The sequence below is a fragment of the Pseudopodoces humilis genome, chromosome 7 (assembly GCF_049639895.1).
Source record: "Pseudopodoces humilis isolate 2021_Gansu_Grassland_sample_001 chromosome 7, ASM4963989v1, whole genome shotgun sequence".
Taxonomy (NCBI): Eukaryota; Metazoa; Chordata; class Aves; order Passeriformes; family Paridae; genus Pseudopodoces; species Pseudopodoces humilis.
This window is the reverse complement of record NC_142206.1, coordinates 45639055-45663389: the sequence shown is the minus strand read 5'-3', so window position 1 is coordinate 45663389 and position 24335 is coordinate 45639055. Positions and strand designations below refer to the sequence as shown.

Here is a 24335-nt window from a genome sequence, read left to right as displayed (position 1 = left end):
TTTATTGGAAGGATTCTATGGCTTAGTGTCTCATTGTTTGTGATAGCAAATAACTGAATTTTGTGAACCCATAGGTTCTTTTCCAGCTGTGTTCTCCTATCAGAGCAAATGGGAACAAGCAGGCAGCACCAGATACAGAGAAGGAGGTCAAGTTAAAAATATACAGACAATAGTGATTGATTTGTATTACTAATGTAGAACAGATGTCAATTAATATGCAAATTCTGAGATAATGGGCCTGTGTACCTGTTCGTATGCTATCACAGCTTGGAATCATTTTGGCGGCATCTGGAAAACTTCCTTAGAAGTTTTATAGTATAAGAATAGCTTTCCTTTACTAATGGAAAAATAGATCTGATAGAAGGATAATGCACTGTAAATGTATCTGAATGCAATTTCTTTATTTCTCATAGGAGGCAGATGTTGCTGCTTTTCTCCTGATGGAAAAGCATTAGCTGTTGGTCTCAATGATGGAAGTTTTTTGATAGTTAATGCAGATACTCTGGAGGATTTGGTCTCTTTCCAGCACAGGAAAGATGTTATTTCAGAAATCAGATTTTCTCCTGGTAAGTGATTTCTTTTTAGATTTTTTTAGATGCAAATATTAGTATCAAGGCTGTTCAAGTAAGGCTTATCACATTTAAAAGATAAAAAAAAGTTAAGATTTTTAGTACTTTTAGATGTAAAAAATTGACCAGCAAAACTAATACTAACATTTTGACAGACCATGGTGTAAAGTCCTGTGTTGCTTGTTTAAGGATGAGATTATTGGAATAAGTTTGCTTAGAGTAACCTCCTGAATATTGCAATCAGTTTTAAATCATGAACATCCAGCAGCTCCCTAGGGTTCCACTTTATGAGCTGGATAAGTTTGGCACATCACTGAAGTTACCGTTAGCTAATAAGAGCACTTGAAACCGGTGTTCCAGAAACTTCTGCCAACTTTTTTTTCTTATTTTTCCCCCCTTAGCACTCCCAGTGAGGCTATGTTTTTTTCCAACATCATAGCAAATATTTTAGGAACCCAAAATGTGCAGCCTGCTTCAGTTAAAATGCTCATCTGTTGGAGAAATTTGATGCAAATTACTGATAGCAATTCTCATACAACATTGCTTTCTGGTTCCCCAAGCCTTACCATTCTTTGAATGCTATAAATGCTTAAAATTTTGGCAAATGGTTTTTATTGTTTGAAACTGTAATGATATCATAGTTGTATGTTTCATGCTGATTATGTGATATGAAAATCAGTTTTTTGGGGAATATGTATATATTAGCAAGCTGATGTCAAATAATTCAAAGATGCATATAGCTAAATTCCAGTATTTACTTGTGTTTAACATGCAGAGCATTTCGAAAATGTTTTGTGTTTGTACTGATGTGTTTTAGGGGCTGGAAAGTACTTAGCTGTAGCATCCTGTGACAACTTTGTAGATATTTACAATGTAATGAGCAGTAAAAGAGTAGGAATCTGCAAGGGAGCCTCCAGCTATATCACGCACATGGACTGGGACATAAGAGGTAAGCAGCATTCATTGTAAAAACGTACTGGAAGACTGATTACATTATAGACTAATAAAGTACATGTATAGTATGGATTTGTGGTGTCACTGACATATTTGATTCTTCAGCTTACGAATATACTCTCACAGCATCTGAATAAATATTAAGCCCATGATTTTTACTGCCAAATGCATATTTAGAATTTGTGTGATTTGAAGTAAAATGGTTTGTCTCTATAGATTGGTTTGTTTGGATTTTTTAAAAAATCTTTCCTGTTTATCATTGGACTTCACAAGGGCAGTTAGTGATGGAACAAGGGGAAAGGGCCTTAAGCTGAAGTAAGATATGTTTATATTAGATATTAGGAAGAAATTCTTTATTATAAGTGTGGGGAGGCACTGGAAAGGGCTGCTCAGAGAGGCTGTGAATGTCCCATCTCTGAAGGTGGTCAAGGCTAGGCTGGATGGGGCTCTGAGCAGCTTGCTCTCATGGCAGGGGTTTGAACTAGATGGTTTCTAAGGTCCTTTCCAACCCCAAACATTCTATGATTCTAAGTTTCTACTGCTTTAATAATATACTGTACAATGTGGTAGTATTTGTAGCTCAGGAATATGTATTCTTGTTGTCACACATAGCAGAATGACCAGGTTTCCTCTGTTCCAGGGTATTAATATGTGATTAATTAAAATACTAAATTTAGTCCTGTTTCATTAAAAAGCAAGGCTGTGCAATTAAGCAATCTATTTGTTCATGTTCTTATTCTTCTACATAATCAATTTTGAAACAGTCTGATTTATTTTGGAAGAATGTTCTAAGTTAGCTTCCTTTGAGAATTTTGAAAAGGAAGAGGACAGAAACATTACTGAGAATTTCCCTCAGAAATGAAGTAGTAAAAGGTGTAAAGAAGTCTTCTCCTAAGGATCAGCCAAGATCACCTATTGAGAGACCGCCAGCTATTCACCAATCTTCACGGAAGTAATTGTGAATGCCGTTTATTTCTATCTTTAGCACACCTTTTATAGGGTTCTACAGGGTCTGCGGGCAGAGCAAGCTATATTGGCTAACACACACAGTTTACATTTTTTCTCCTACACACAAGAATATTGTTTTGCTTTACTCTCTCTTCTGCATGAAGGTTTCAAGGACTTTAGCCTTTAGTATCATGACTTATTTCAAAGGCTGGTTTGTGCACACAGGCCTTTACTAATATATAAAATATAGCAACAATTCCCCCTTTCTCTTTTTGCACAAACTAGGCTTTGGATAAGATAACATGCAACTTAGACTGTCATCTCAATTAACACTATAAGTAAAGTCCGTCCCCCTTCTAGCACAAGAGACCTCAACCATCCAGTGATGCCCCAGCTGGCAAACCAACTTCCAGTGGGGTCACTATCTTCCTTCAGGGCACGTAACCCATCCTGTAGCTGTTGTAGTTGCTTATGGATGGAAACTGAATGATCAGTAAGATTCAAACAGCACATGCCTTCAAATTCCTCACAACCGTGTCCTTGCGCTAAGAGCAAAAAGTCAATTGCAGCTCGATTTTATAATACTGCATGATGTACGCTACTCGCATGGGCTGAAAGCTCACTTAACATTTTGGATGTTAAGTTCAATTCTTCCTTAGTCTAGCAAGTGAGCCTTTTTGGAGTTGCTAGGCCTTAATTCATTCAAGCTTTGCTTTGACTGTTTGATGTTCTTCATTTTGCTAGCTATATTCAACAACTGATGTAAGCTTGGGTGGAACAAAGTTAGTTTCTCAAGATAACAGGGTCCTCTGTGGATTAGCAGGAATCTAATTCCATGCTCTATCTCCACAGATTAGGCATATGGAAGTAGGTAATCGCTTTGGTAATTGTCCTGTGAGATTGCACCACAAATAAAGGCTTTAGTTTCAATGGTAGTAATGAGATCAGCTATAGGGTTGACTGCAGCTCAGTGCTACATTACTTTGTTAGAATGACTTTTTGTCGGGGGTTCAAACATTATCCATCCACCTGAGGTATTGGTGGAACTTAACAAATCTAATTCTTCTCAGGGTTGTAACATTGAGAACTTTGGTAACTTTTGCTTGCCAACAGGCTTCAAGTTGTCTTAATGTGAAGCCAACAGTGTGACTGCACTCTTGCAACATTGCCAATCAATTTAGTTGAGTCTCATTACTAATTAAACCTTTAAATGCTGGAGGATCCCATTTAGGGACTCCCATGAGACAGGTGTAAAGGATCTCCAGGTGTGGCTAGGCTCAAATGCATTGACCTTTGGCCAGTTCAATGTGCCAGAGTGACCCATATGTTCTGCTGCTTTTGGATGTTAGTTAGCAGACAGTTGGTTGGGACTATACACATCACAATTACCATAAGCAATTTGTTCCATGTAAATGACATCATATTTGCAAACTCACAGCTAAAACTTTAACATTAAATGAACTTTCAAAGATGCTTACACTAGTTCTTGAAGGGGGAATACTTATACTTTATACTAACATAACAATTACTACACAGGCTAAACTCTTTATCTTAAACTATTATCTAACTACCTTTAACACACGTGCTCTGGTATATATGTAGTCTAAGTGTGAAAGCAATTTGCTGAAAGGGTAAACACACAACTACAATTTGCTTTATATGCAGTTAAATGGAGTCTCTACACTTCTTAGATCTTCTACAGAATTTCTCTAACACGATTCAGTCCTGGAACGTTCACTGCTCCCGTGATGTCAGCTGGCAGTTGATCAGTGACTGAGGGCTTTGATGTTCAAGTTGTTCTTCAGATCCTTCTAAATCTTAAAACAAAGGATACCTGAAAAATTGGTAGAGACACAACATCATAATAACAACATAAAATTTCTGTTGGCAACTGTCTGTATAGTGTTCAGACACAACTGTGTCCTGACAGGTCCACTTCTGATCCATGTCTGGAGTACCAAGGCTGTGTGATGACATCTCTGTTCACTGGATCTCGTGTGTTCAGAGGCAGACAGTCTGGTCAGATGGACAGGTGACCTTCTTGAACCTGCCAACAAAACACAGACACTTCTCTCCTTGAAGTTAATGAATTACACTAATCAAATGCTTTTAGGGCATCCATTTCCCCCGTTTTCTTAAAAAAAAAATAAAATGAGTTGTACTTCTGTTATAAACATCAACATCAACACAAAACCATATACACAATTAATAAGAACTTATACCAGTTAAAAATCAATTAAATCCTAAACATTATTAATAACATATGTAATATAAAACTACTATTAATTACTAAAACACTGCACCAGCATCCCATAGTTAGCAAACAAACAGAAACAAAAAAATCAGTGAAGGATTGGATAATCACCTCCGGAAATTATTCTCCAAGCCCACTTCAAAATTGATCCAGCTGTCATATCAATAGGGTCAAATTGTTGAGTCAAAAAGTGACTCAAATACTGATTTGGTGCAAAAAACATCTGGATCTCCTGGCAAACATTCCATCCAGGTAAAGTCAAGGCTTGGCCAGGGCCTTAGACTTTAAACCGGAAAGATGCCTCTTAACTCATTTCTAAAACAAGGCTCTCAATAGTAGCAGCTATGAGATGCTTACAGCACAACAAGCTGTTAAAATGCATTTGTACAAAGCAAATGATCAGGAGCCTTAGGTACCAGACCAATTAAACCATTCAGCAGTTGGTTTAATCTGAAGCCTCCCCCATGGCAGCTGATCCTCAGCAATGGTATATCTTAAAATTCTGGAAACACTGAAAAATAAGAAAGCTATAACAAACAAAAACTGCAGAGATTGCAACAACCAATAGAACTCCCAGTGAAGTCAAGGGTGTCACAGACTGCATTCACTTCTATCCACAAGCAGGTGTTCACCAGTGTTCCATCACTGCTGTTTCAGTTGTGGCTGTCTTCATCTCTCTAGGAAAATAACTATACTTTGCAATTTAAACAAGTGTCTCCAATAAAACATAAAACAATTTAAATTAAACAATATTTAAACCTAACAATAATTATTTATAACAAAAGGAAATAACAAACTTAACCTTAAAAGAATATCTAAGTTAGGAAACTTAACTTAAAAACATTCAAGCCTAAACATTATAAATCCTGACTTTTCTTAATTCTATTAACACTTAATCTATACTAAATAAAAACATAACTTAATCTTATTCTGTTACTACAAAAAAGCAACTAAAAGTTTGATATATACCTTTTAAACACAATATAACAATAACATGGATTCACTATAAAGATTATAAAAATGTAACAAATCCATCACAATTCTATGTCATCTAGCTTTGAGAATAACCCACAATAACTGCAAATGTCACTAAAAATACTTATTCATAACAGGAATTTACCTAGTATATGCTTAAATTGGTTAGGATTTTAAAGTGCAATTTTCTAGAAAAAAAACACAACAACACAGGATTTGGCAGGTTGCCATTTAGCTTTTGTAGCACTTTTCAAGAACATCAAGTCCAATATTTAAACTAAAACCCAAAATCCAAATTGGTGTATATGCAGTTATATGTGTTTTATATAACAAAAGAACTCACATTTAAATTACCTTATTAAAATTGTGGAAAAAACAAGCAAATAGATAATATATACTTTAACTTAACTTTGTCTTGTACAGTAAAGTTCTCTTAACTAATTATTTTTTAAACCACAAATCTCTTTTGTAGATAACATTAATTGGAAGGTTTTCCTAGAAGCTGTAAATCACACCATGTTTTAACCTTGGGTTCTAAAACCAATTATTGCAAGGCAACTTCTGTTAACACTTTTTTTTTTTTTTTTTAACCTTCAAAGAACCACAATAATTTCTCCAGTAAAACTCTAAAAACTGCAATTGCATAAACTCATAATTACTTAAAACACAAAATTAACTCTAAAAGGGTATATAAAAACATTTTGAAAACAATAAGTCATGACTTTTTAACAAACTGGGTACTATCCCAGTGCTTTGTCTTAGAGAGGGAGGGGGTGGGGGGTGGGTGAACTGCCCACCCTGCTGCTGCTGCAGCTCTGCTCTTATCTTTCTTCACATTCTCTACATACTCTCCCAGCGAGGAAAAACGGAGAGAAAGAAGAAAAAACCTCACAAAGTTAACTTTAACAAATGCAGTTTTTTCTCTCAATCTCTCTTGTTGTTCCCCGATAGAGGAAAAGAGGGCACGATTTTACAAAAGCAGGCGATGTTACACGAAAAGTCTCTCACAGCCAGGTGCTAATTGCAGCTTATCAGCGTGGCCTTGGAACTTTTCTTGCGCTGCTTCTACCCCAAGGGTGCCTTTGTTCTCTGCACCCACCGCAGTGCTCCCCCATGTCCCGCTGGTTCGGGTGGAAACCAGTCTAAATTTGGCTTCTTTTCTTCCAGGGTAGTAAAGATGGAACTTAAATAAGATTGTAATGTTAAAAGTGACTCCAAAAATGAAGCAAATATTTCTGGATGTATCACATCCTGCCATAGCTGAACAGATTCTGTTTGTTTTTTCAGCGTTCGCTGTGGAACTTTTTTTTCTCATTATTTTCTTCTCTTTAACTCTCCCTCCCTCTCTCCATGGGCAGCATAGATAGGAGTGCTTGCCCAGCAGTGGGAGGTAAAGGCATCTGCTGCTGTGACGCAGGTAGAATTACGGGGCTCACAGCCTCAGCATATCTCGCTTTTCTGGTTTTTTTTTTTAAGGTATTAATTACAATCTGCCAAGTTCGACGAAGAGACACAGTGTCCTTGCTCTTTTCCGTGATTGCCATTTCCCATATCAGCCGATATATCGGTCCGTTCTTTCACTGCAAAAAGCAGTGTGGGCACTGCAAATGCCCATGACAATTAGCCCATATAATGAGCATATCCAGGTCCTTTTCCCTGGCTGCTCCACTTCGTTTAACGAGGATGCAGAGAAGCAGTTTATCCACCACTGCGAATTCCACATCCATGCTAGCGGCCCGCAGCAGGGGGGAAGGTTGCTACACTTCTACAACGCCCCTGCCTTCGGACTCCCCCAGCGACTCACCCCCGTTGATTCACGAGCCACCTATCTGGTACCGATCCAAGGCAGCATCTATCTGCACTCAGATCGCTCCACCAACCTCAGTCCAAGGCTCCGTCCCACCGTGCGTGGATCCACTGAAGCCCCCCTGCCCGCAGGGTGTCCCGTTCGGAGAGCCAAATATTGAGAGACCGCCAGCTATTCACCAGTCTTCACAGAAATAATTGTGAACGCTGTCTATTTCTATCTTTAGCACACCTTTTATAGGGTTCTACAGGGTCTGCGGGCAGAGCAAGCTACTATTGGCTAACACACACAGTTTACATTTTTTCTCCTACACACAAGAATATTGTTTTGCTTTACTCTCTCTTCTGCATGAAGGTTTCAAGGACTTTAGCCTTTAGTATCATGACTTATTTCAAAGGCTGGTTTGTGCACACAGGCCTTTACTAATATATAAAATATAGCAACAATCACCTCCATCCCAAGAGCACACACATCAATAGCCAGTTATCATAAACAAGCTTTGATTTACACCCAGTACATTTTGTCTAATGGGACAGTCATAATAAGGAGGGAAAAGTAATGAATTAATACAGTTTTCAAAGAGAGGAGAAAGGGCTGTGAATTTAAGGGGTCAAAGGACTTAGATCTCTTGAGAAGACCATACTTCCAGATCCATTATTTACGTATTCAGCTTTTTCCAATAGAAGCAAATAGTTGATGCAATGCTGTTAGCAATAAAAACTTCAAACTAACCTTTCTTTTTTCCTTCTGTAAAATGGAATCTTCTACGTTAACATACAATGTGTATGTCATGTTTTATAGGAAAACTTTTGCAAGTCAACACTGGTGCTAAAGAGCAGTTGTTTTTTGAAGCACCTCGGGGAAAAAAACAGACTATTCCAAGTTTGGAGGTGAGGAACTGTACTGCTTTCTGAACTTGTTTGTTAAATTAGAGTTATGATACAGCCATCTATACTACCTAAGAAGGAATGATGTATAAACTTTTAATTTTAAACTTTTTAAATAATAAAATATTTTTTTTCTTCTATTAAGAGAAACAGACATTTGACTGATTTAGTCATGAAAATCTCACTAGAATTCTATGTGTCTTTTCTGGTACTTAAACACCTTTGAAAACTTATTGCAGATTACTTAGCCCTCACCTTGCTGTGAAAAACCTCAGGTTTGCCTTTATATAACAGTTGTTCAGTTTACATAATACATATAGGCAAGATTAGTATATTGCAGATATCATTTTGTTTTCTCAGGTATAGAACAGTGTCATAGGGCAGAGAACAAAAATGGGTAATTTCCAAATGATATTTTCCATAGTATTGAAAGGCAGTATTGGAAAATATAACTTGTTTTCTTTACCCTGAAAGGGTAGCTAAGGTAAAAATTCTCAAAATACTTCTTTAAGTTTTGGAATTGAAAGTTCATACAAGTAAATTTACAGGTCTCAAATAAAATTCTGAATGGTAAAAAAATAAGTGATTAATACATTAAAATACTATCTTTTAGATGTATCTTTCAGTGCGAGGACTTTTTCTTGAAATTGAATGTGGAAGAAAAATGCCTAAGAAGTATGCTGTGTCTCAAATGGGTTGTTTTTGTAGGTAGAAAAGATTGGCTGGGCATCATGGACAAGTGTTTTGGGCTCTTGCTGTGAAGGGATCTGGCCAATAATTGGTGAAGTCACAGATGTAACTGCTTCATGCCTCACTAGTGATAGTAAAGTATTGGCCACAGGAGATGATTTTGGATTTGTGAAATTGTTTCGATACCCTGCTAAAGTAAGTAATTTTCAGCTGTTTACAGAAAATATTTATTAATAAATCTACCTTCTCAAAGCTGTGAAAATTCATCACTCAGAAGAAAATAATGCATTTATATTTTGATCAAAGAAAGGATTTAGTATTACACTGCAGTAATACTGCAATTAATGCAGTTTGCAGAGCATTAAACTTGCAAGGAGTAAGAATGATCATTCCAGGTCAGACTGTAGAGCCCTCTCATGCAGTGTCCCTGCTGCTGACTGTGGCAAATTAATAGAAAAAACTTTAAGAATGAGAATGCTTTGGAAGACAATGAACATGTCTTTCTCACCTAGATTCAATTCATGATTTTAAGGACCTTCATTCTGCCCAATATTAGTAATTTTTTTCCTAAGATGAAGACCTTTAATATTATTTAATCACGCATCATAGAAAAGCCATTCCAGAAGCACATGGTATTTTTCCTGCTCTTCAAGTACCTCTAGTTTTCCTGTATATTTGGTGGTAAATGTGTCTTCAATTTTGAAATGTTACCGTGTTAAGGATGGTAGCAGTGCACAAGTACTGACTCAAAATATTCTGTGAGAAGTTTATTCCAACTCAGTTAGATTGTCTTTCTTAGGAAAAGCTATCCAGTGTTTATTGCTGGAATTTGTTTATAAACTAAAGTTCTTTCATGCTTGATATAAAGACAAGGTTAACATTTTGTGAAGTTGCTATAGGAAGGGCACTTGGCAAATCGTGTTACAATCATATGAAATACGGAACAGCTGAAGCATGAGCTGTAAAGAACATGATGTCATTGTCCACTGGCAACTCATTTCAGTTTTGTCTAGCAGACTGCATGAATTTGATTTTTGCCTTTTTTCCCCTCCTTAGGGAAAGTTTGGGAAGTTTAAGAGGTATGTTGCTCACAGTACCCATGTGACAAATGTCCGTTGGACCTACGATGACAGTTTGTTGGTCACTGTTGGAGGAGCAGACACCTCCTTAATGCTGTGGACTTATGAGATGGAAGGACATCGGGATAGCAGGCAGTGTGACAGTGAGGAGTCTGATCTAGATTCTGAAGAAGATGGAGGTCAGTAATAATTTAAACAACTAGCTGGATTATGCTATTTCAAGAAGATTTTATTAATGGAAAACTACAAATTTAGAAATAATTTATGGATTTTTTTTCTATCTTAAGTAGCAAATACTCCTCAAAAATGTTAAATAAAATTTGGTTTTGGGGAAAGGACTGCTGTGAAGAAGATGATAATGAAGTGTTTGAGTTACTGCTTTGAGTCAGAGTACATAAACAGACTCTTGATATCTTTTAAATGAAAAATATCAATTATACCTAGCTAAATCTATATTTAAAATAGAATCATCACGGTTTAAATTTGGTCACTAATTCTAAAGAAATTATATTGAAATCTGTATAATGTGAGATCATACTTATCTTGATGCAATAGCATCTACTTCCATAACATGGAAGCATAGCTGATTGAAGTAGACTGAAGTTTATACATCTAATTCAAGGTCAAAGCATCAGTGGTTACAAAGTGTTAATTCTATCTTGTAGCATTAACTTCTTCTGCTTTTTCCATACTTACGTTTTCTTTTTCACGTTATAATTCCAAGGGTTTATGAGCCTCTAGGCTTGTTTTGTCTTCTCCGAAGTGCAGTTTTTCATCCTTGTCAATTCCTCAGTGTTCAAGCATTTTTAAACTATCACTGCTACTCATTAAATAGTTCTGTGTAATAAATTAACTTCAGGTGTCACTTAAGCATGCTAAATTACCAAAGAAATACATTAAATATTGGAGACATATTAAACATTTATTGGAAAATGATTTTTAATCACCGTCTCTCTTAAAAGTACTGAAGAGTACATTCACAAAGTAAATTAATTGCCTATAGGAGAACTCATCAGCTTTAACTTTCTTAGTCAAAAGCTGCAATCTTCAAAGTTTCTGTTCAACCTCTTCTTGAGACCTGCTATAACATCTTAGCCCTATAATCTTCCCTAGGCTCGGCTGCTTTACACAGAACCCTCTTAAGCTGTATGTTCAAAAGTACTCTAAAAGAGCAAGGTCTGTGAAGATTTACAGGAAAAGACATTGACGTCTTTATCCACAGAGGTTTCTCTTGGTCAGGTCCTGTTAATTTCAGAGTTAAGACCTATTCACATTGTTGGCATTAGTAGTCTCTATCTTTGAAAAAACAAAATAATGGAGAGTAAGTAACAAACCTGTCACAACTTAGCTTTTCCCACATATTTATTTTACTATAATAAACATCATCTTGATGTGCCTTGCTGTCCCTAAGCACTGTGTAGGAACCTTGTGCAGACCTATAAATTCCATAGTAATGGATGGATCCTGGAACCGAGGACAACCAGGCGCTGAATCTTACAGTTCTTAAGAGCAGGTGTCAGGTAGCAAGGTTCTTTTTTAGAGATTGTGGTTATAACCAACCAAGCAGAATTGGGGTAGCTTTTAAAGCCCCTTGAGTCTTTAATAATTTTTTTTTTCCCCTCAAAGATATTGTAGGGAAATCTTTTTTTTACTGTTTTTTATTAACAGTGTTCATTATTCCCAGCTACTTTCTTCCTGTTGTGTATTTATGTTACTAATAATCCATGCTATAATTGCTTTTGTAATTTAGTACATTGCTGAAATCTGTACAATTTAAGATTACATTGTTGTTCTTGTACCTTATTTTGGTTTGATACTCTTCCCTCTGGTTTTGTTAGGTTATGACAGTGATGTGACAAGGGAAAATGAAATTAATTACACCATCAAAGCCTTATCAACAAACATTAGACCAATGTTTGGAATTAAGCCTCATCTGCAACAAAAGGAGCCAACCTTAGATGAAAGGTAATTACTAAATTACAATTCTAGAAATCAACCAAGAAAAGATAATAGTACAACAAAATTATATTGGAATATATAATTCTTAACTTAAAAGGGTATGATAAAAATAAATAATTCTTTGAAGAAAAAAAGAAAGGTGACCCAAAGGACTAGACTGTATCTATTTTCAGAGAGCACAAAAGGCTACAAACTGTGTATGCATATCTTTATGTTTGGGGAGTTCCTTGAGATGATTGAATTATTTGCTGATGTTTAACAATACGGTTTTTTGAAACTGAAATGCTGACTGGTAGTTAGCAATGGCATTATAGGCATGAGCCTGTACGATTGTTTTAGTGAAGGACAGCTCTCCATTTTTTGGTTCTTCCAACAAACTGCTCTGATGAATTTAATTCTAATTGCTTCTTGCATTGCTTCTGTCTCCACATAATTTCTACCTTTCTTTCACAAATTCTATCCACAGTGGTTCTGCAGTTTTTGTTAATGAATCTTGGAAAATGAAGTTGGCTGCTTTGCAGTGTTAGTTTTATATCTTTGTTCACTATTGTGTGCTTTAGAAGAGAATGGGATGGGGAGCAGACTGTAATAAACTCAGAATATAAAGTAGATGAAAAAGAACAAAAACAATTTATAACCTCTAGAATATTATCTGTTGTAGAATCTGCAGCTGAGCACGGGACCCTGGAAGTTGTTTGTTGTCCATAAAATAGATGTGGACTGTATTTGTGGGGAAAAAGGCAGGAGAGATTCCTAATACGGCAATTGGGGAATGCTAATACTGAAGAGAGGGAAGCAAGGAAAGCAGGAGGATGTAACAGGGTGTAAGGATGTGGTGAAATAGGGGAGTAGAAAGTTCTGCAGGAATGCGAGGAGTTCCGGGGCAATGCTCAAGCCTCGTTCCACAGTGAAGCTGGACAGGTCTGTGACACCCTTGTTGGGAAATGCAGCGTGACTTTTGTAGGAGTTTCATATCATCCTTTGGTTCTAAGTTGTGTGCTGTAGGAGAGAGTGAATAAAGCCTGTGTATAAAGCTGTGGTTCCCTGTCTTGCATTTATGAGAGGTGGTCTTTCTCTTTTTTAATGTGATGTATTTGATGTGGAAATCAAAAAGAAATAATGTGCAAGGTTATGAAAATGAAAACTTTGATTTAAGATTTTTTTTCTTTTAATGAAATTGTAAACCTCTTGTGTTTCTATCAATAACTGTTTCTGGAAATTGAGTGAACTGTGTTTTTCAGTTTTAGATAAATTACTAAAAATTAATTCTGTAGTAAGGTAATTCAATTGTGACTCAGAATGCAAAAAAAGATCATGAAAGAATTCCATTATCTGCATTGTTGAAAAGTTTGGGGCCCTAAGACTTGAAAGAATTTTTTTTTTGTGAAGAATAAAACCAGAGTATGGTTACTGTATGTATTTTAACTTCTGTTCTGATGTTAGTATTGTGTAAGATTGGTAAATGTTTTAGTCTACTGTCATAGATACTAATTTTGATTTTCTATTAATTCTTTATTTTTGCGTCCTATGAAGGCAGGGGGTAGTAAGGTAAGTTCATGTACATGAAGTCCAGGATTAAATGCATTTTAATAACTTAAGCTGCATGGGAAAGTAGTTACAATTTGCAAAAGAAGTGAAGTTACCTCTTTAATAGTAAAGAGTAGCTTGTTAATGGGTAGAAAAGGGTTAAGGGACAAAACATAAGTGCAGTTCTAACTCTGAGTTGACATGAGTGAATGCTGGAGTATTTGGGAGGAGGTGATCAAACCTCATCCTCCTTTCCTCAATATTTTGGAGTGGCTAAGGAGCAGCTTGACTTCATGTCTGAGAGCTTGCCTAAGTGCTTGCAGCATCAGGCTGGAGCCATGAAAGCTTCGTGGGTGAAGGGAGCATTCCTGCCTTGGCTGCAGCATTTGCCAGCGCACCTGTGCTGCTCGAGGATCTGAGCTGCTGCTCCACGTCGTGTTCATGTGGGAGCCCCTAGGGTAGGTGCCTGCATTAGGTTATGAACTTCTGCACCTGCTCTATTTAGAATATATACATATGCAAAAACGTGCTGTGAAATTTGCAGCATGACAAATCCTCAGGCCAACCAGCAGACTTGCAGACTGAGCTGCGCCTGTGGACTCAAGATCTCATTCAGATTCATTTGGTCTAAGGTTTGTTTGCAGCATTAAACACCAGCTCTACTAATGAAATACTATTCTCTAGCAGTGAAATTACCATGCTTTATCATTGAAATTGGAATACTTATTTTAACTTTTATGGGAAACACAGAATGGCACTGCTGTGAGGCAGCACTTAGGTCTGTAATTTGAATTATTTATAATTTCTGAATAATAATGTTTATAGAAAATATTTTTATGTGAAAGATGTGTACTGTGTGTGTAATTTGGTTGTGCAATAGCATTATGGCAACACAAAATACATTTGAAAATGGTTTCTATCCTTTACTAAGAATTCTTTCCCAGTACATTTTTGTGCTAGATAAATTACTCAGAAAAAAAGTCTGTCATGGTTGATTTTGAAAATGCTTCTGACTCAGCTACTCCCTGAACTGTGTGGCACTGAAGGTTGGGAGATGCCTCTGGAGTCTAATGCTCCATTCTTATTCTGTTCTTACACTCCCTGAAGCTGGCTATTTGTGGCTGTGAAAGGGGCAGTGCTGTGATTAATGTACCTTACAGACAAATGTCTGTACCAAGAGATCTCAAAATTAAACAACCAGGACCTTCAGTAAAATTTTATCACCATCAGTTTTAAAGATTTGCAAGCAGATAAAACCATTACTTATTCCATGTGCTGAGATATCTTGCATGAAAAGACCCCTGCAGGTTATATATTTTGAAAATTCCTTTGGTGTTCTTCATACATTCCCAGATATAACTCACAACCAGGTGTTGTGGCAAAACTGCCTCTGATTAAATTAATTTATTAATTAATTTTATTCTTGAGCATTTTTTGTGTGTATAGTCACATACTGACAGATGCAAAAATAGATAGCTTATTTTAGATCCTTATGTATTCAAAATGGGAAGCAACCTGAAAAGTATTTACAAACTAGTCCTTTACAGGTTGACAAGGGAAGAATTTTTTTTGTATTCAATACACAGAGTAAATAAATTTGAATTGTGCTTCCAGTGGAATGAGAGAGGAAAGGAGCTATTGAAATGAAACATTTTTAATCCAAAGCTCACAACTATCTCCTTGTAATTGCCACTGAAGGAGAAATTCTGAAATTTAATATAGACATCTTCCATATATATTTTGGATAAATGAAAGGAATGCAATTCCACTTTTGTTTGCCAGTCTAGTGACTTGTGATATGAATATAAATAATACAAATTCCAGAGCTCTTTTTGTAAAAAATCATCTTTATTTTCTTTCATTTTGTAAACTTGTGTGATTTGGGAGAGGGGGGAAGCCAGGAATAAAAATGAAAAGGGAAAAATAGCAAGTGATTTTACACCAGCAGCTTCTTCTCTCTGTTTACCATATTTATAGAATAAATTAGATTACAGAAATTTTTTAATTTAACGTTAACTTAAAAAAATCCCTGGTTTTAGAAAATAGGGTTTTTTTAAGCCAGCTTTTTTGTCCATTGGAATGTACACTAGTGCAGAGCATTAACCTTGGGACTGAAAATCCTGAAATTTCAGAAGTCATTCTTTCCAATCCTAAGTTTAGTTATTATCAGTTACGTATTTTGCAAACTGTAGACTGGAACAATATGATGGAAAAGAATGGTCTCCCTTTACTAGTTTGAGGTAATTATTTCTTCCTCTCAGAGGTGAGCTAAAAGCCATGCTCTGAAGAAGTGAAAAAGCCAGTTACTGAAGTATAAAGGCTTATCAAATAATCTCAATTTTGAATACAAGAAAAAAAAAAATCTCTTCACTTTGCAACTAAAAAGGAAATGTCTAGAGAAATGATTGCATGGTCCAGTGATGAGAGTTGAAAGATTTGCATTTGGTTTATGATCTGTGTAGATTGGTTTTATCAACAGGATCCAAGTAGTCCTTGCTTTATTGTGAAAAATATCTGGAGGTATTTGAATTTTGTACTCCTTGAAGAATTACATGCTATTGACTGCAATATTAGGAAATAATCTGTACATGCCTGTATGCTATAATTATTAATAATCGGTTTTGGTTAGACAAATTATATAGCCAAAATATAGGAGTATTTCATCATAAATGACTGAGGAAACCTATCCAGTGCAAAGTATCTTCAATCAACATAAACTGAATTAAGTAGTCATGAAAAAATACTACATATCAGTACCCCACACATTCTGATTAGCTGAGATAATTTTATTTTACTATAAATGAATGTATTTTTGTGACTGAACTTAAACATCTGTATTTAATAGTGAGTTGACTGTTCCATCCATCAGCTTATTTCAGGAAGTTAAACCTGCCCAACTTGTCTTTGAATTAGTCAGGTGTTGTGTTTGCTGACTCTAGACACTTGGTATAGTTCAGAGGATTTTGGTTCTGCTTCTGCTTTTTTTCTCTATTTACAGTAGAGTTATTCCAAAGAATTATATTCTCATGCCAACATGTGTTCATAATTCCCATTTAAGTGAATGAGAGTTTTCTCTACAAATAATAGATTTATATAGTCTATGAAGTGAATAATCCCCTTGTAAAAAGAAGTGTACAAACCAGGAAGTCAGCAATAATTACCTATATGAATAATTCAGTGGCACATAAATTTTAGCCAAACTTGTATAAGTAATCCTTTTCTCTTTCCCATCTGCTGCTGAAAAGAGGTTCCAGGTAATGCTTTTATTTTCTTATCTTGCTCATCTTTTACTGCCACCTCACATTTATTTTCCTTAAAAGCCATCTGTCATGTTGGGTGCCATACCATGCACCTATCACTCTTCAGAATATTGCTGTATGAAAAACCTGAAATTTATATATATTAATTGCAGTTCTGTTTCATACAATAAGCTAGATAGTTTTACCTACCAATATGAACTCAAATTCCATGAACTATTATACTTTCCTGTGTTTCACAAGTAGTATTTTTCAGTAATATTTATAAAAATATAAAGATTAGCCCTCTTTCAAGCCCCCTAGTGGAAAGCTGTTTTACATGTGATGATTTGACATTCTCACCTGACATGTCAAGGTGTATATGCTACTAAATTATTTAAGCATTAGATTCCCTGTATCTGCATTAATGAGTATAAACTGGCAACTGCTGCTCATAGGACACATGAAAATAATTATAAGTCATTTTTGTCAAGAAGTAGTATTTTGAAACTACCAGCCTTCATTATCTTCTAATGGAAATCAGACCTCTGTAAAGTGTAACAAATGACTTTGAAGAACTTGCCAAGGGTAAATGGAAATAAGTCCTCCTTACTTTTAAAATTAATTTTATACTTTATGCTTGCCTACCTTTTGGGGAGGGCAGTGCAGGACACTTCATGCTGAAGAGTAGTGCAAAATCAGTTGCTAAGTTCTCTGCAAGCCCCACTAAGTATAAAGTGCAACTTTGGTGCCCCACATAGGAAGGGAGTTTTTCTTCTGTACCAACAACTGTAATTTGCTCTATGAAATTGTGCCCAAAATAATACTTGTATTTTTAAATCAGAAATAAATATTGTAAATCACACTGTTATAAGTTACTACAGATCTCAAAGAATTGGTGGCGATTTTGCATATAACAGAAAATCATTCCTTGTTCCGTTAGTAACTTTAGATACTCAGTAACAATAAGGAAAATATGGAATGAAATACATCATACAAAAATGGGTAGTAAATATTTAAGCTATGTCTAAAACTGTGAACACAGTATTTTTTTGTTTCAGAAACTACTTCAAAATGCTTGTACTCAATTTTTCTGGTATCATAACAAGAAATATTAAAATATATATACCAAATCTATTTTAATGTTGAAAATAAAGTGTCAATATTGAGGTATTTATCTCCCTTATGATAGATGGCTGGAACTCTCCTTCCCCATGCTAAAACTGACCCTATCCATACGTGAATTCACCCCAACATGTTATTCGTGCTCTCCTTCCCATCTTTTCCACACAGTTTTTAAGCATGCAGTCAGTTCTGCATGCAGGTGTATGACCACTGTGTGTTGTATATGCCATTAGTCACTTTGCTGCACATTACATAGCAAATATAAAATATTTTCAGCTTTCACACCTTTAGAAAAGGACTTGGAAAATGTATTCTCATATCTTTCAGCACTCCTGTTTTTAAATGCTCAAGTTGTTATCTTGAAACTTAGTTGGGAAGAAAATACATGCATACTTGTAATTTCCAGTTTCACTGCTCTGGATCAATATAGAATTAGTCTTTCCTGGACAGACACTTAGATAAATTGTTTAGGTGACCTGTGAGATAATGCAGATGAGTAAAAGTGTTCAAGTTTTCCTGACCGAAGTACATTCACTTTATTCTGTTGTGTGGTAATGGACAAATGTGAATGTACTCTAATGATTACTTAAGGATGATATCAACCTGTATTTGTATCTGTAGAGCCTTTAAGTACAGATGATCTTCTCAAGCAGTTGTAAAACGTGCGATTGTTTTGCCTCTTCTCCCATTTATCTATCTCAAATCTATCACAAGGGATTTACAGAGAGCGAATGTTATAAAAATGCTGCGTTCTAGAACCAAGCAGCAGAGAAATATTCAGTTCCAGTAACATAAACCTCTGTTGGGACCGTGTCCTTTCAGTTTTTACTGCTTTCTTCAAACTTCAAATACGTTCTGCTATATTTAATTTTTCTCTTTTTTTTTCCCCTCCAACTCATTTTTCCCTCTGTGTTACATGGACATAAGTAAATTAGGACCAGGGTAGGAGAGGAGGAAAGAGACGAGGTTTGAGTGCCCTGGGTCAAATATGAGGCTGACAAGTGGAAGAAGGGCTTTTTATGCTGTGTTTTGGTAATTTCTAGAGGAACAGTAATGAGGCTGTTGCAGAGTTTTCAATGACAAATCTGAAATTAAAATTTTAAAGTCTTTTGAAGCATTCTGGAGTGAGCTGTTTTGCACTAAAATTAGGCAGAGAAAAGGAGGTAAATCTAAGAAAATGATATTTTATTTGAATAACTGAAAAAATACTTTTCACCTGTCATTCAAAATACACAGTGTACAAACAAATCATATTCTATCATTCTGAGAAGAGACAGTCATTATTTTGAATTAAAGTTGTTACTCAAGAGCAGAGATGAGATTAGAAGTATTTCATACTAAAAAAGAATATGAAAGAGACCTCTTGCTTCATGTTTGATATTAGTTTATTACACTGCATACTGGATTAAATCATCTGGATATCACTGAATTTATACATAGAATTTACTTTTAAATTAATTGTTCCTCTTAAAGATAAAGCTTAAATCACAGCCACAAGTGCTGTATCTATAGAATCAGTAATCAATGCTCCTTCAAATTACTAGGAATAGTTGCATATATTTAATAAATAAAGCTTATTTGTTTGTGTGTTTCTTTGTATAGGTACAATTGAATGTAATGTGAAAGATGTTATGGATATTTGTTAAACATATCTAATTAATATTTCTAATTAAATCTGGGCTATTCAGAACAGTGGAGCATAAGTTATGCAGCATGGTCTTGGTTTACTTCCATGTAAGCTTTGATCAGTATCTCATTTCAATTATGTAACAGTGAATGGGCAGGTGCATCTGTTGTTCTTTAGAAACTATTACAAAAGTAGGAAAAGTTAGGGGTCTGCTGGAGTCATGTGGGCAGAGGCATTATTAGATTAATCAGAGAAGCCTCTAATCAGTAAAACAGCTGCAGAGAAATGAAAGTATCTTGAAAACATAGCTGGAAAAAGCAAAGAATATTTTAAAAGTGGTCAGTCATTTTAAAACAAGCTTTTGCATTAACCCCATGGACTGTGGAAGAATTAGAAAACCTAGCATGTTAAACAAAGGATTTTTAGGTTTTGTTTTTCTCCTTTGACAGAGGTATTTCTTTTAAAGATGAGTATGAATATAAGTTGAGTGTGACAGGCTTATAAGATTTCCCTATGCATTAGCAGGTTGGAAGGTACTGTTAGTATGGAATGGGTGACGGACAGCCTTCTCTTATTCACAGTTCTTTATTTCAGACCACCAGTTAGTAGGGCATTGCCACAGCCGGAGAAACTTCAGACAAATAATGTGGGGAAAAAAAAGAGACCTATAGAGGTAAGAAAAATGCTGCTCTTCTCTTCCTTTAGGATTTTGTTTTGCCAGAAATGGACACACATGTGGACACATCAAATGATTGTTTTATTCTAAGTATATCAAAGGTGGAAATACTGAATAGTGGGTAAATAGAAAAATTAGGAGAGAAGTTTTTCCAAATTAAATGGAGTATAACTCAATTCTTAGTAATCATGAAACCTTAGAACTGGCTGTAGTAAGCAGGATGTCTTGTTTAGATAATTGGGTTGTTAAAGGGTGTATTGTTTCTAATAAAATTAACCATTTTTTATTCCAATCTTCTTCAAATTTATTTTAAAAAATCATTAAAAAATATCACTGATAAGAGTTTTAAAAATAATTTTTAAAATGCTATTAATGATGGGTTTAGCTTTGGCACCTGTGGTGGCAATTGCAAATAAATATACCAATTTTTTGATTAATCTGAAGTAAAAACTTCATCTAACCTATAGAAAATGCAGTTCTCTACCAACCCAAATATTGTTGATTCTGCAAAATATTTTGTGTAGCATAATAAACAGCATTTTGACATCAGCACTCTTGAAGTTTTAGGCTGTAATTTAGGTTTCTACTTGCTGGCTGGAATTAAGATGTGGACCAGCATTTGTCATTCATTGTTTCTTAGTGTCTTCTGCGTTAAAAGAACTTTATTCTTCACTACACTTTATTTATGTGCAAGTGTATGAGTATCTCTTTCAGTGTATATATATATATATATGTCTGTGTGTATTATATGCACATTCTGCAGCATCCCCTGAGAGGTGTGAAAGGATGACACAGCTGTGAGTGACAAGAATGAGCAGAAGATTATAAAGTTCATAACTGCTTTAAGGTTTTGCATGTCCGTTGATGAGGATATCTTTTTTAGGACCTAATTTTGGAGCTGGTGTTTGGGTATCGAGGCAAGGACTGCAGGAACAATGTGCACTATTTGAATGATGGTGCTGATGTAATTTATCACACTGCATCTATTGGCATCTTGTATAATGTGGCAACAGGTAGGAGAAAACCCACTGGAGGAAAAATGATTCGTCACACACATGGAGTTACTGTTTGTAAAGTAATTAATATGCTTTAATATTGTAAAAATATGTGGGAAAATATTATTTGTTGTTTATTGTTAATTAATTGTAATTAATTGTAATTCATTATTATTAAAGTTTCAGTATGTAGAGAATATTCATAATAGCTGCATAAGCAAACAAGTGCACTGAAACATTCCTGGCGATTGGGCTTTAAAGAAAGTCAAGATTTGGTTTTTTTGGTATTAGCTTGCTAAAATTTGCATGTTGAAGTGATCAGAGAAACTAATGAACAATGAGCTGAACAATGGGCTAATTGTAATTTAAGTTTTTTTATCTAATAATAAGTTAATATTCTATATTAACATATTTATTATAATATATAATAATTATATATTATGTACCTGTTATATAATATATAATTATATTATTTATACTATATTATATATTATTATATATAATATATATTATTTATATTAATATATCTGTATTTATGTAAGTTAATATTTTTATTTGGTTTACTTTTCAGCCATCTGTTTCACATACATTCCTTCCCAAAAAACTCAATAAAGTGAGTTTAGATAACTTACACCTTTATAAAAATATGCAATGCCATTTGTTTCTGAGATAGTTAAAAACTTAATGTGGAAAACTTGAGGGCATAGTTTGGAGCTACTGAGTGCTGTGTGTTGAAGTCAAGACAAAAAAATAAGAGTTTCTGTTTTCTGGTTTTACTCTTCAAAATGCAACATGACCATAATGCTGTTTTCTAGCAAATACTATAAAATTTTCAAACATTCGCCATTTCTATGTGTGTAGAAATGTTTTAATTAAATTTGAACTTGGGTTTGATTTTTTTTCTTATTTTTAGGCTCTCAGTCATTTTACCAGGAACACAATGATGATATTTTGTGCCTCACTGTGAATCAGCACCCCAAGTTTACCAACATAGTGGCAACTGGCCAAGTAGGTATGTTTGTATTTTTGTAAAAAGAATTAACATAAAAGCATGCAACCAGGGCCTTGTAAATCCATGATAAATCACAAAAATATTTGATTATGCTATCTCTGTTTGCATGAATGTTACTCAGTTACCTGCCCTCTTTATATGTTCTTTCAAGTGTAATTGAATAAGGTTGACAAAAATATTGAGGCATGAAAGATTAAAATTACCTTCTGCTTGGAGTATTATCAAAACGATTTTTTCAGAAATCTTAAGCCCCATTAAATTAGTCTGGTTGTATTGAACTATCAGCTTCTGTTAGACCTTCCAAAGAGTTATAGCCCTTCCAAAGAAGCTGAATTGAGCTAACCTTCATTTCTTAAAATACGTGTCAATCTTATGTAGGTTTTACTTCATCAGGTAGATTTATAATACCGACTTGGTAGTTGGATATGATATAGTCTTAATATTCTAGGCAGTACAAAAACCCTAATGGTGTTCACTACAGATAAATTGAAATTTAGAGGGAAAACATATATATATATTTCATAGTGACATTAAGAACTAGGAACTAACCAGGTTTAAAAAAGAAAAAAAAAATTCCCATTTTGCATTAGCATAACTGGTAGAAATTTCTGTTTCTAGATTTTGTAGAATAGTGATTTTTGTAGCCCTACAATCTGGTTCAAGTTTTCATAACTTCCATTGGTTCTCAGCAGACTCAAACCCATATTATTTTCTTCAGTGCATAGAATACAAAAAAAACCCCCTTTTTTGATTTCAGCCAAAAATAGTTTTTTCCCCCTTGAGGTTTGTTTAAGAGGTTTCATATAAATCCAATCAGTTCTGCAGAGTTTATTACCAGCTTTCCTGTGTCTTTTGGATTTTTAGGTGTATGTCTCATTAAAATTGACTCACTGATAATATTAACTGCTTAGTTAAAATAGCTTCCTCTCTTGGTGAGTTTCTTGCCTCACATCATTTTAAACAATTTTTTAATGGAAATTATTTAAATGGAAAAAATTATCAGCAGATTTTTGTCTATGGTTTGATTGCAAAGAACATTTGCAGGAATTACAAATCTTGTATTGTCTTTGAGAATTTGCTTTTTCATCATATTTCTTAATCTGGCCCTGTTTGCCTTTCTGTACGGGAGGGATGTGAAGATTTTTTTTCTACAGTGTTCATCTTACCCAAAGCAAAACACAAGACTTAATCCTTTTTTTATTTTCATAATCGTTTCTACATCAACTAGCAGTAGAACAATTTTAAATGCTTTGTTATGTGAATTAAAGCATATACATTAGGGACAGATGACACTTAAAAATTACATATACTTTTAAGAAGAGAATGAAAGATAAGCTGGAAGTGAAATATCTCAAAACTACTTATTTTTTTTATTTTGAAGTGATGTTAAGGATTGTATATACTCTATAAAGAACATACTAAACTGCTGCTTCTTTTCCTACTGATATGGTTGGCACAAATAGTGTCACCATCATGATTTAAATCTTCAAAATATTTGTTGAATCTTCAGGCACTCAAATGCTACTTAGCATTTTTTCTCAATTTGTTAAAATATCAATGACATGAAAAAATGTTTTTCATTTACTTTGTCTGAGAGAGACCTAACATACACCAAAATCTAGTTTTGTAGCTCAAAATGGAAGTCAAAATATATTCATTCACTCATTCATTATATTCATTCTATGATTTATTTCTGATGTGACCTCCTTTTATCAGTAATTATTCATCTTTAACAGCAGTATTGGTTCTGCTGCAATGCAAAAAGATGAGATCAAGGTGTGTGTTAAGAAATTACACTGAATGTGGCATATATTTTTCTTTAGCACTTATCTTATTTCTGATCTAATTATTTTTCTGCTGCTTTTCCATTACAGGAGACTCAGCAGATATGTCAGGTAAGGGAAACAAAATTTTAACATCTTCAGGTGTAGTTAGTCTATCTAGGAGCCTTCTGCAGCTTTATAGAGCCATAAGTGATGTGAATTCATGTTTAGTTTATTAAACCCCATGTATCA

General features: G+C 34.8%; 1 protein-coding gene across 1 annotated transcript in view; it reads left to right on the top strand.

Annotated features, from left to right (window-relative positions):
* The window catches only part of EML5 (EMAP like 5), a 109007-nt gene that overhangs the window by 66040 nt on the left and 18632 nt on the right, over positions 1–24335 (top strand). The window contains exons 22-33 of the mRNA XM_005520204.3: positions 414–566; positions 1387–1518; positions 8309–8397; positions 9103–9279; positions 10141–10342; positions 12002–12128; positions 13656–13670; positions 16895–16903; positions 20232–20310; positions 21197–21326; positions 22222–22320; positions 24195–24215. Of these exons, the coding sequence (XP_005520261.1) occupies positions 414–566; positions 1387–1518; positions 8309–8397; positions 9103–9279; positions 10141–10342; positions 12002–12128; positions 13656–13670; positions 16895–16903; positions 20232–20310; positions 21197–21326; positions 22222–22320; positions 24195–24215 (1233 nt within the window). The remainder of the gene's footprint in view (positions 1–413; positions 567–1386; positions 1519–8308; positions 8398–9102; positions 9280–10140; positions 10343–12001; positions 12129–13655; positions 13671–16894; positions 16904–20231; positions 20311–21196; positions 21327–22221; positions 22321–24194; positions 24216–24335) is intronic.